This window comes from Nanorana parkeri, unplaced genomic scaffold (genome assembly GCF_000935625.1).
Source record: "Nanorana parkeri isolate BGI_ZX_2015 unplaced genomic scaffold, ASM93562v1 scaffold457, whole genome shotgun sequence".
NCBI classification, from domain to species: Eukaryota; Metazoa; Chordata; class Amphibia; order Anura; family Dicroglossidae; genus Nanorana; species Nanorana parkeri.
The window spans coordinates 526,156-538,293 of NW_017306725.1; the positions used below are offsets into that span (position 1 = coordinate 526,156).

Consider the following 12,138-nt stretch of genomic DNA (forward strand, 5'->3'; position numbering starts at 1 on the left):
GTAGCAGCAGATGAATGCATGAGATCTGTTGTTGGTAAGCATAAAAAGTTTCTTTTGTAATAGATGTGTTAAGAAGACTGTTCCTGTACCAATGCTTTTCACTGTAATGTTTTTTTTCCATGATGACAGGTTTCGTTTATTCATTGATATGTTATATGCTATGGAAAGAAACATAAGAAGAAAGTGCAAATTGCAGTGATAAGCTCTTGTGGTCAGAGTAGCTAAAGCAGTTAATAGTTGTACATTGCTGTTGGTACATTTTCTAATGTGTTACCCTTTACGATAAAGGGTCCTTTTCTAAGATGTGCATTATAAACTTTATATATTTTGTACTTGCAGCACATGAGGGTTATGGAAGACATGCTGAAAGATTTTCTTCTTGGTGAACATTTATTGCTGGTGGGAAATCAGGTGAGTTTGCTTTTGATGTTTACAGAAGCATTCATTTTACACAATGGTTTCCCAGAAAGTTGATAAATCTGTGTGCAACAAGAGTTAACAAAGTGCTTATTATTGACTCTAGCAACCCCCTAGTGTATTCTGATCCTTGTTTCATTGTTGTAAGTTTAGATTGATTCAGATTGCCTGTGTCACTTTCCAAGATTGAACGGTTTATAGCCCCCTTTATTCATCTCTAGCTGCAACTGTAGGCTAAAGAAGGCCCATGATTAGAACTAGCAAGAGCATGCCCATTGATTGAAACTTACAATTTAGCTTCCTTCATACCCAAGTCTTGTAACTTCTGTATGTGAACTTTAGATGACTTCACTGCTCTTTGATCTAGCAAACGGTCCGAAGACCCAGTGCATAGTACAGTATTATGTAATACCTGTTCTCATCCTCAAACTTGTGCTACTAAGAAGCAGCATAGCAGCTAAATGTAGGTTTTATTGATGTCACTGGATTCTTTGCTCAAATGTAGGGAATTATGATGGGACAGCCTGGAGGACAATTTAAACAGAGTAGAATCACTTATTTTATGTTTTAGCATTATCTCAAAGTAAATGTGTCCCAGATGCAGTGCTCTGTAAAACCTAAATTGATTCATACAGCTTACTGGATGTTCATCTGCCATAGCAGACAGATTGTCTGATGTGCCTGTGAATAAATGCTTACCTTACACGCACCCACACAACTTGTATGCAGTATGTCATGTTAGCTTTAACAAGTGAAACCTTTGCATCTTTTACTTAGTCTGCACAAAGTAACAGAATATGTTCGCACTAGAAGAATAAAGCTGACACTGTTTACCTGCCTAGGCCTTTTGTTTTTTAATCTAGGGTTTTTGAACAATCAATTTGAATGTTATGAACACACCATTTTGCTCTCCGCTTGAATGGCCAGGTACTTCTAATTCAACACACTGTCTTTCTTTGGTACCCTTTGTAGTGGACCTGCTTTCCCTGAGTCTCTCCAGTGCTCCTCTAGTCACATGCCCTGCTTCTTTCAGGTCCCCTGTGCTGTGAGTCAGTCCCATTATAGCTCCTTCCCCTGCAGAACTGTATGTAGCAGACGCCTTTGGCTTTGATTAAGCTCAAATGAGTGAGTGAAGTTTTTCCATGATAGCTTTAGATTTGTAGATGTTGCCGTCGGTTCGAATTTGAACTTTAGAATATGGAAAAAGTTCGAATTTAAACTCAATGCAAGTCTATGGGGCTAGAACTTTGAAAATCAAATGTCCCCATTTGGAAGCCTTATATGCAAGTTATTGGCTATAAAAAGTGTATGGGGATTCGGGTACTGCCCTTGGGGACATGAACCAATAAAAAATAAATAATGAAAAAAAAACACAGTTTTTAAAGGAGCAGTGATTTTAACATCTTTTAAAGTGAAACAATAAAAATGAAAAATTCCTTTAAATATCATACCTGGGGGGTCCCCTTAAACTGCCTGCAAAGTGGCACATCTGTACGATGTATAGAACCTGCTGCAGAAAAAATTACATTTGTAAAGAAAAACAAAAAAAGCGTGCGGTTCCCCCTCCCAAACAATACATGCCGCTTTAGGTCTGGTAGGAATGTTAGGAGGGATCCCATTGGAAAAAAATGGTGGGGTTTCCCCCTAAAGTCATACCAGACCCTTATGGTGTGGTAGGAATTTTAGGAGGGACTAGCAATGCAGTATACAACAATGCAGAATAACACCAGCTATAGAGAACTACAAATCCCACCAACACATTATACAGCAATGCTGAATACCACCAGCTATAGAGGACTATAAATCCAAGAAATCCATTATACAGCAATGCAGATTAATATTAAGCAACATACTCTGTGTTGCTTACCTGGGCTGGGAGGATTTGCAGGGCTGCGTGCAGTCTCACCAGGGCTGCGTGCGGTCTCACCAGGGCTGCGTGCGGTCTCACCAGGGATGCGTGCGGTCTCACCAGGGCTGCGTGCGGCCTCACCACGCCTGCGTGCGGTCTCACCCAGGACTTCATGTGGACTCACCAGGGCTGTGTATGGGTCTCACAAGGGCTGCATGCGGGTCTCACCAGGGCTGCATAAGGGTCTCATCATGGCTGTGCGGTCTCACCTGGGCTGTGTATTGGTCTCACCAGGGCTGTGTATGGGTCTCACAAGGGCTGCATGTGGGTCTCACAAGGGCTGCATGTGGGTCTCACCATGGCTGTGCGGTCTCACCAGGGCTGTGTATGGGTCTCACCAGGGCTGTGTATGGGTCTCACAAGGGCTGCATGTGGGTCTCACCATGGCTGTGCGGTCTCACCAGGGCTGTGCAGTCTCACCAGGGCTGTGCGGTCTCACCAGGCTATGTATGGGTCTCACCATGGCTGTGCAATCTCACCAGGGCTGCATGTGGGTCTCACCAGGGCTGTTCCGGGTCTCCCCATGACTGCTCAGGCGAGTGCTGCTGGCGGGAAGGAGGAGGAGGAAATGTGCGGCCGGAGTGGCGCTGGAAAAGACAGCCACTGCGAGGTCCCCAGCAGGCTACTTGAGGTCCCCAGCAAGCACTGGACCTCAGGAAGCCGCTCGTGTTTAAACATTTAAAGCGCCGGTATTATCGCTTAGTATCAGGGCGTTTTCACGAGTACAAGTACTCGTGAAAATGCCCAGTATCGGTGCATCCCTAACAGAAAGGATAGTCATTTGTATAAAATTATGAAAGGAATACACCATGTGGCCATTTTAGATACAAATAGCACGTAATGGAGTTGTATATTATTTTAAACAGTTTTTTCTTTAGTATCTAAGTACCATTACTAGCTGGGTTTAGTAATGTTATTGCTGCACATTATTCCATGCAGTATTTATTGCAGTCTCTGTTTTGTACCATATTAAATATTAATGTGTACATTTATGCATACATTTTTTTAAATTAGTGTATTGAATAGTGCCGTAGGATAAATGATGCCAAAATGTATTTCTGGTAAAAATGTTGTCATTTTTTGTGCATTCTACAGCACTGTACCGTGTAAATTAAGCTGAATTTCTACCAGAATACATTTGGGCAGTTATTCTTTTATTCGCTGGGTACAACCTACTGCAACGAGTGGTCTAGGAAAGTTTACCTTATTCCTTTGTGTCTTCCTGTACTATTTGTTGTATTTGCTGTTCCTAGATCTTACTGAACTAGATTAGAAGACTGTGACCTATGCAGTCCTACAATAGGAACCTGCATCCTGTTGGACCATAGCACATACACGGGGAATTTATCAAAACTGGAGCAGACAGAATCTGGAGCAGTTGCCCATGGTAACCAATCAACATCTCTTTTCAGTTTGCTCAGGTAAGATTTGAAAATGAGACAGAGAAGCTTATTGGTTGCAGTGCAAATCTGCTCCAGATTTTGTCTGCTCCAGTTTTGAGAAATTCCCCTACAGTGTTTATGTGCTAATATATGTTTTCTTTCTCATCCATTGAGGAATACAGAAAATCTTAAACCTTCCGGTTATACTGCCACCTACAAAAGGACTTGACACCAGCAAACAAAAAATCTGTAGGTCAGCCCTAGGATAATCCCTCCTACTACCAGCATGCCTTTTCCTACTTTCCTAGGAGGATTGACTTTTCTTAGCTCTGCTGATTTAAGACTTTCCAAAGACTTTCACCCCAAGAGTTTCTTTGTAAGGGCAGAGCAGTTGGGTCTGGACCACTGTTTTGTCCTTAATACCATCAAGGGCCAGATCTCTGTTTTTGCCATTCAAGAAAGGATTCTACAGTTAGTAGGAGAATCCTTTTTTACTTTTCTTTCTCTTTCAAAATCTGTTGTTATTCTTTAGATTAATGATAAATTACATACTTTTTGTGAGTAAGCAATAATGCAGTGTTCAAGTTGGAACAAATAAGCATTTAAGCTTCTGTCTCAGCTTCTGTCTCACTCTCGGTAATTAAATGAGTGCATCAACAAAATGTAAGGATTTCACAGGCTTAATTTAAATATTCAATCCCATTTAAAGGACATTATCATACTTTGCCAGAAAAGTGCATGTTAAGAAGGGGACTTCAGAGACCAAATGCATGTATTTTCCCAGGATAACGCTATTTATTATGTTAATGGTTTTTTTAAAACACAGGACGGTAAAGACGCTCAAAATGATGTCCTATTACTTGTACATTTTCCTAAACCTTACTAATGCACATTATATGATTTTCCAATACTGGGGCAATATGTGAACACAAAAATATAGTAAGACATTATTATTTTATTTTGTATCAAATGTACAGTAGTGCACTTAAATAAAACTGTCAAACGTTAAATTAAAGAAACAAGTTATTTAGGATAGTTGTCTCTCAAACCAAGATGATTCATGGTAAACAGGCTAGTTTAACCAAAAAGGGGCCCTAAACAAGAATCACAGTACCCCCATGCTGCAGACCCCCATGCTGCAGTACTATATGAGAATCAGGTCACCATATCATAAGCTCAGAAACACATTTTTGAGCAGGAATTGTTAACTTATCCCAAGGGTCATAATTCTATTTTGTTACCAGTGGCTGAGCAACTGCTATGGCATGTTAGAAAGAGTCATTCCAGGTTCATGTAGAAGTGCTACCAGAATGATCCCATGCTAACAAAATAGTTTCAGGGGCTGGTATTTCATGTTGTGGTAGATGCTGTAGAGTGAAACTTTACTTCTTTCAGGGTGCATACTTGTTCAACCTTTGTGTGTGTGATTGTGCGTGTGTATATGTGTACACAAGTCCCTGTGTGATCTTGTTTTTAAGAGTACCTGTACCCCTGTATGTTACGGTCTCTGAGGAAGGTATCTAAATGCTTTTTGAATTATTCAATACTCTCTGCTGATACTCCTGCTTGTGGCAGAGAGTTCCAAAATTTAACTGATCTAACTGAAAAGAAGCTTCCACGCCCTTTTTGATTAAATCTTTTCTCCACCAATTTTAGGTGGTGGCTTCTGGTCTTTGTTATGGAGTTTACAGTAAAAGGTTTATTGCTGATGTTGCCATCAGCACCAAACATTTTGTACATCAAAATCATGTCCCCTCTTAATCGTCTCACTTCTAGCATGAACAAGATTACATTTAGGACCTTGTTTCATAGCTGTGATCCTCCAGCCCCCTAATTAGTTTGGTTGCCCCTCTCTGGATTCTCTCCAGCTCAAGGACATCCATTCTGTGGATTGGTGACCAAAACTGGACCGCATACTCCAGATGAGGCGGAACCAGTGATCTATAAAGTGGCAAAATTATTGCTTTATCTCTACAATACATACAAGCTGGTTTTACAGATGGTGGGAATGTGCCAGGAGTGTACACTGTAGTAGACTGTAGTACTACTAGTAGAGTTGCTAGAGTAACAAAGGGCAGATGACAAACTGCCTCCTAGCGGGTTTTTTTGGACCACTTTATACCACCTGGCAATTTCCTATGTCTTATCTTTATCTCTTTCTTATCGCTTATCAATTTCTCTCAAGGACTCTGTTATAAGTAATGAGCTTTCTGTGTTTGAGTTTTCAGGTGAGCACACCTGCTTTGGCCATTAGTCACACTCTTCTTGTTGGATTTCATATTTATTTTATATTACAGAGCATAGACCCTAAAGAACTGGAGCACCCAAAGGTTGGGGAATGCTTCCAGTTGCACATAAATAGATTAAGAAACTATGGCACGTCTCACTGACAGAGTATCCAAGACATTAAAATCCAGAAGCTGACTCAGCCCAACATGCTCCACAACTAACTACAATTTAATATTTGGTTCATTGACCCTATAAGAAAATGCTGTGCTTTGCTGGCCTACATTTGTCTTTTCAAGTCTATGGAAATGGTTCTTTTGAAATGTATAAAAAACTTGTGCTTTAAAGACAATGTTTCATGTTAGCAAAATGGTAGCTACCGTCACTGATTTGGCAGCTGTGACAGAATCTCTTAAATAGATATGTTTTGCAAATGTGTCTTATGTCATGAATGATAAGTAACTTTTCTACTTCTTTATAAACAGGGAGTTGGAAAGAACAAGATAGTTGATAGATTTCTTCATTTATTAAATCGACCACGGGAATATTTACAGTTACACAGGTGAGTACAACAGCTATTGAGGTTATTATGTAATGTTCAGCACTACCACTAGCATGGCATCCATGATATTTTGACCTCACAAAACTGTCCAACTGTTTTTAACACATTATAAAATCTTTATACTACTGATGGTGTCCACAGACTGCCGGATCTCTCCTTTTCAACTTGTCATTATCCAGTTCATTGGTCCTACAGCGCTTTTCATTCAGACTCTGGAGGCATCTGTCTAAAGAGCTTGTTGGTTGAGAGGGTCATTTTTTTTTTCATTGAGATATGGGGTGGCTTGCTAATTGGTCACAGAGATTTTTAGAGATATTGATTATGACAAAACCTTTCAGATGCTGGCTTGTGTTTAATCTGTACTATTAGTTTTGAAAAATCAGTGTATCGGCATTGTAAGCATACCACTTCTAGTTGTGAAAAAAAAAATCAGCCTGTCAATATTCAGCAAGCAACACATTTGTATTAAAGTATGCTACAGAGAGCACACTGTAATGCACACTGTATCTAGTAAAGCTGTTGTGAAGACTGAGATAAATTAAAGCAATTTCCCCTAAGCCTTTAGTAATCCGTAGAAATGGCAACTAGCTGATGGCAATCTTCTCTCAGATCTTGTGAAGAAAGCCATCTACTGTCATTCTGTTTACACCTTTCACATTCAGGAGCTTTGCCTGTAAAGCTTCAGGCTGCACAGCAAAGCAACATAATACATGTTATAAAGTTCTTTTTAGTGGGTGTATGGAAACTGTTACAGACATAGCTTTAATCAGTATTAGTAACACTTTTCATACAATGCATATATTATACTTTTTTGTTTATGATAATAGTGGTATTTCAATGACTACAATAAATAGGATGGATTCACTCAACTAAAGGGATGTTTGCGGACAGTACATAACTGTTGCAGTAGGGAGTCTCACAAAGCAAAACATGTTTGTTTAGGCTTTGATAGACGCATTGAGTCCCTGACTTGTATGCGGTATGCAGTCTCTAGAACAGTGACTTAGTAAGGTTTAGTTTTACTCATGCAGAATACAGCATGCAGGACAGCAAAAGTTGCTATTTACATAAGACTCCTCCCACACATGTGCTTTCCCATTAAGATCGATTAGATTGTAAGCTCTCACGGGCAGGGCCTTCCTTACCATCTTACTCCTTACTACACAAGAAAATAATTTTATATCTTAGAGACTTATTACAGTGAGCATTAAAAATGTATTGATTGCACTTTGCTAGGGAGCAGTAGTTAATATTTCATAGATCTTTTGTCCCTAGTAAGGTCCAAATGCTACTTGTTTATATCTGTAAAAGATGATTGAGCTGTATCATAATGCTGTTTTCAAATGAACCACATACGTATGTTTATTTATCTTTCTGCTATGTGTAAAATTGTTATGCCTTTTAGTCTCCAGTTATTTAGGCTGTGTTTACATGTGCCACATTTTATTTTTTTCACGGAATCAGTTTTTACTAAACAAAACAACTACATACAGACTAGAAAAAAACAGAAAGAACACATGAACAACAAACAAAAAAAAAATAAGAAGAAAAAAGAAATTTCTAGGAGCCCAAAAAAGGAAATAAAACACCACCCGTACCCCCTAAGAACAATGCCCCTAGTTTTGGTACATAAATCATTTTAATTTTAGCAGCCCAATAAACTCTAAGCATGACTAAGAGTCAATTAAGTAGCAGAAGACATACAAAGGGTAAAGCACTAAGACTCCGCCAGCAACAGAAGACTATACGTTCCTAAGTGGCTAAGGTTTGTTTGGTGGGACAGCCATACGTTCAGGATGCAACCACATGGAGTAGACCCAGATCCTCACTTGGAACACTGTTGCTTTTTTTGTGCACATGGAGTAGACTCCTATTAAAAAGCAGGAATGGAAAACAGAAAAAGGCCAAGAAATAAAGATAGTAGGACAATGAAGGGAGGGGGAGAGGCGTCAACCTATTGTATGTGAGAACTACAAAACTTCTAGAAAATCAAAATACACAGTGTAGACAAAAAGTCTAGAAACAAAATCCAGGGTAGCCAGAGAGTCCTAAAAGAATCATAATGTTCAGTACGCTGAGCTATTAGTTTTTCCGACCTCATAAGTTGGCATAATTCTGCAGACCATTCTTGCACGGAGAGAATAAAAGTAGAATTCTAGTGTCTAGAAATTAAGGTTCTTGCTGCGTTTATAAAAAAAATGGAGTAGGGATTTCTTAATTTTAGAGGCTGAACCTGGAAAAATGGACAACAGGGCCATCTCTGGAGTAAGTTGAACAAGGGTAACCTGCGTGTAGACTTGTGAGACCATTTGCCAAAAAGGTTTGATTAAAGGACAGCTCTGCCAGATATGGGTCATAGAGGCAATCTCAACTTGACACCGCCAACAAAGGGCAAACTTCTCAGGGTGAATTTGCTGCACGGTAAAAGGTGAACGGTGCCAACGAGTCAGTATTTTGAAATTACATTCCAGAATAGAGGAGGCCATTCATAATTTATGCGTAGGACAGAAACCCCTAAGCCTGTCGTCTTCCGTAAAGACTGTATTCAGTTCTTTGTTCCAATGCACCCAGGTGATCATCATGAGTGATCAAGCAACCATAGAGAGAAGAAACAAGGTGAGCAGGTACATCTCCTGAAGCGTAAAGCTTTTAGAATTGGGTCAGGAGTCTATAGATCTGGTGTCCCTGGGCCAACACGGCTATAAAATTTGTCAGTTGAATGTATTGAAACCAGGAACTACGCTGTGGTTTCTTAGGGTGGAAGAGTTGAGAAAGAGACTTCACAGTGACATTATGAAAACATTGATAGACATAGGTCAGAAAACTAGGTACATTGCACCTTGGAGGAAAAGCAGGATCACTAAGCACCGGTCTCAGAGGACCACAAGGGGTGGATAACACTTGTACACAGTTTTAATAGACTTCTAAACTGTTACAGACAAAGGGAGGAAAAAAGGTAAGTCAGAAGGACCTTGGAGGAAAAGCAGGATCACTAAGCACCGGTGTCAGAGGACCACAAGGGGTGGATAACACTTGTACACAGTTTTAGTAGACTTCTAAACTGTTACGGACAAAGGGAGGAAAAAAGGTAAGTCAGAAGGACTCAGAAGCAAAGAGGACGGCAGCCATGGTAAAGCTGACAAAGGGACTGGAGAAAGATCCTGCTCCAGCAAATTCCAGAGTCCCGGGTCCTTTGCATCGAACCAGTCTACAATATGAGACAAATGTGTTCCCTATAAAATGTCTCAACATCTGGTAGGGCAACCCCACTTCTTCCTTTCTCAGCAGTTCCCTCATTTCAAAGTGCAATATCGCCATCTTCAGTCGGTGAAAAAAGTAAGCTGCCAGAACCAGTGGAAGGGTTTGAAATAAATACAAACTGCAAGAGAGCAGATTTATCTTAAACAGAGCTATTCTGCCAAACCAAGTGTGCTGTAGGTTCATCCAGGAGTGAAGAGTGTCTTATATATCCTTCAGCAACGGTGCATAGTTAAGATTGTAAAGGTTCAACAAATTAGAAGAAATATGTACCCCCAAATACGTGATACAATCGGACTTCCATTTAAAAGAAAAGGATCATCACAAATACTCCCGATCAACCTTAGACAAGGGCACATACAGAATTTCACTCTAATGCAAATTCACCCAATAGTTGGAGAGATCCCCAAAGACCTTAAATTCCTGCAACAAGGAAGGAATGCCCACCACCACATTTGCCAAATAAACCAATAAGCCATCGGCATCCAGCCCCATTTTATGAATGCGAGAACTAACGTGGAGCTCCTGTATTGAATCGCTGCCGTGGATCGCATTACCTATCCTCTCAATCACTGATACGTACAAAAACTGAGACGGGGCACCCCTGTCGTGTCCCGTTATGAATTTCCAAAGGGGCTGAAAGCAGTACATTCACCGCACCCTAGCAGAGGGACCAGATTACAGGGCCATAATCTTATTCACAAATTTCAGAGGAAACACTGTATGAAGTAGTGAACCCCTGAGAAAGGCTCAGCTCATGTGGTCAAATGCCTTTCCAGCATCGATCAACAAAAGGCATAAGGACGCAAGTCTGTGCAAGGCAAGGATATGAGTTGCCAACACTTTGCCAAAATTGTAGTGTAAACCTTCACATCAACATTTATCAGGGAAAAAGACGATAATTACTGCAGTGAGCCAGGTCCTTCCTATGACTGTTTGGGGAAAGGCCATGAAGGAGAAATCACAATGAAACATGTTGTAACAAGGTTAGGAGATCTCTAAATTGCTTATAAAATTTTGCAGTATGACCATCTGGGCCAGGACTCTTACCCGAAGGTAATGCCTTAAGGGTTTGAAGAATTTCCAGAACGGAGAACGGTTCCTACAGCTCTAGTGCAGTGGTAGGGAAGGTAGGTACAGATAAGCCTGTACCCCGAGCGTGCCTTGCTATTCTGCGGTTAGGGAATATTATACAGTACAAGGAAGTAAAGAAATCAATGGGCCACGTTTTTAAATGTTGTAGTCCATTGTAATATTTTTCAGTCTTTTGTATATGAAATGTTTTGTTCATGGTATACTATAAAAACAATCTTTATTTCTAAATAACACAGCATGCTGCACTTGAAATATAACAAAATCATTTTGAGCATGCTATAGATAGTACTTGGCTTAACACCATTACTGAATTTTTAGAGATGTCTTGAATTTGGAGGGTATGTAATGTGGTAGGCATATAGAATCAACAGTAATAGAAAGTCAAGGTTAGGAAGTATAGGTTACATGATGTGTTTTTGTATATTTTTCTGTGAATTGATTTATGTGTAGGTGGCAGGTGCACTTGTCACTAAAAACAACTAACTGGGACACAATGAACACTGAGTAGTTGCTCTTTTTTCTGTAGTTAACACATCACCATATTGCCTTTTCAGCTGGGGACATTAGCTTTTAAATGGCTATTTCCAGATCTTTGAAAATCAAATGAAGAGATAATTATCTTTTATCTTCTTGCAATTTATTTTCTTCTTACAGACAAGCCTCATTACAAAAACCAGTAACTCCTGCTACATTTAAAAATAACCCTTTGAGCATTAATGGATTTTTTGTACCTCCACTACTCTTAATTAAAATATCAGTTTAAGACAATACCCTGATTTACACAGGCCACCTGTCATGCTCCCTAGTGCCACCATCAGTATTTAATAGGTAATAAATTTTGTCTGTTGATTCACACAACAGCACCCAGAACAAATATACATTTAAATATAGTATTTTTGTGCACTGAAGGTTTCTCTATTATTGATTTACAAATAGTTATATGCTATCCTGTACAGGTAACTTGTAGGGATGCACTGATACCGAGTATTTGGGCGCATACTCACAAGTATTCTCCTCAGAGATACTTTGTATTCGTTTGTAACAGACTAAGCCAGCTCACAGATTCACAACACAATGAGCTGCAATCCGGCTTAGTGGCTATCACGGCTCTGTGATCACAGCGATCAGCTATTGCTAACCACCTAATCTGCTGTTGAGGGTCTGCCTCGGACCCCGAGAGACCCAGCAACAGCAGTAACTCAATGAGCACTGATCCCTCCACGGACCAGGGTTGTTGTACCTTCATGACTGGATTATCCCATCACCGGTCGTTAATGAACTGAAAGAAA

The 12,138-nt window shown here is 40.0% G+C and overlaps 1 protein-coding gene across 1 annotated transcript in view; it reads left to right on the forward strand.

The window, feature by feature from the left end:
• VWA8 (von Willebrand factor A domain containing 8) overlaps nt 1-12,138 on the forward strand; it is a 235,770-nt gene that overhangs the window by 93,634 nt on the left and 129,998 nt on the right. The window contains 2 exon segments of the mRNA XM_018560480.1: nt 340-411; nt 6,420-6,496. Coding sequence (XP_018415982.1) covers nt 340-411; nt 6,420-6,496 — 149 coding nt within the window.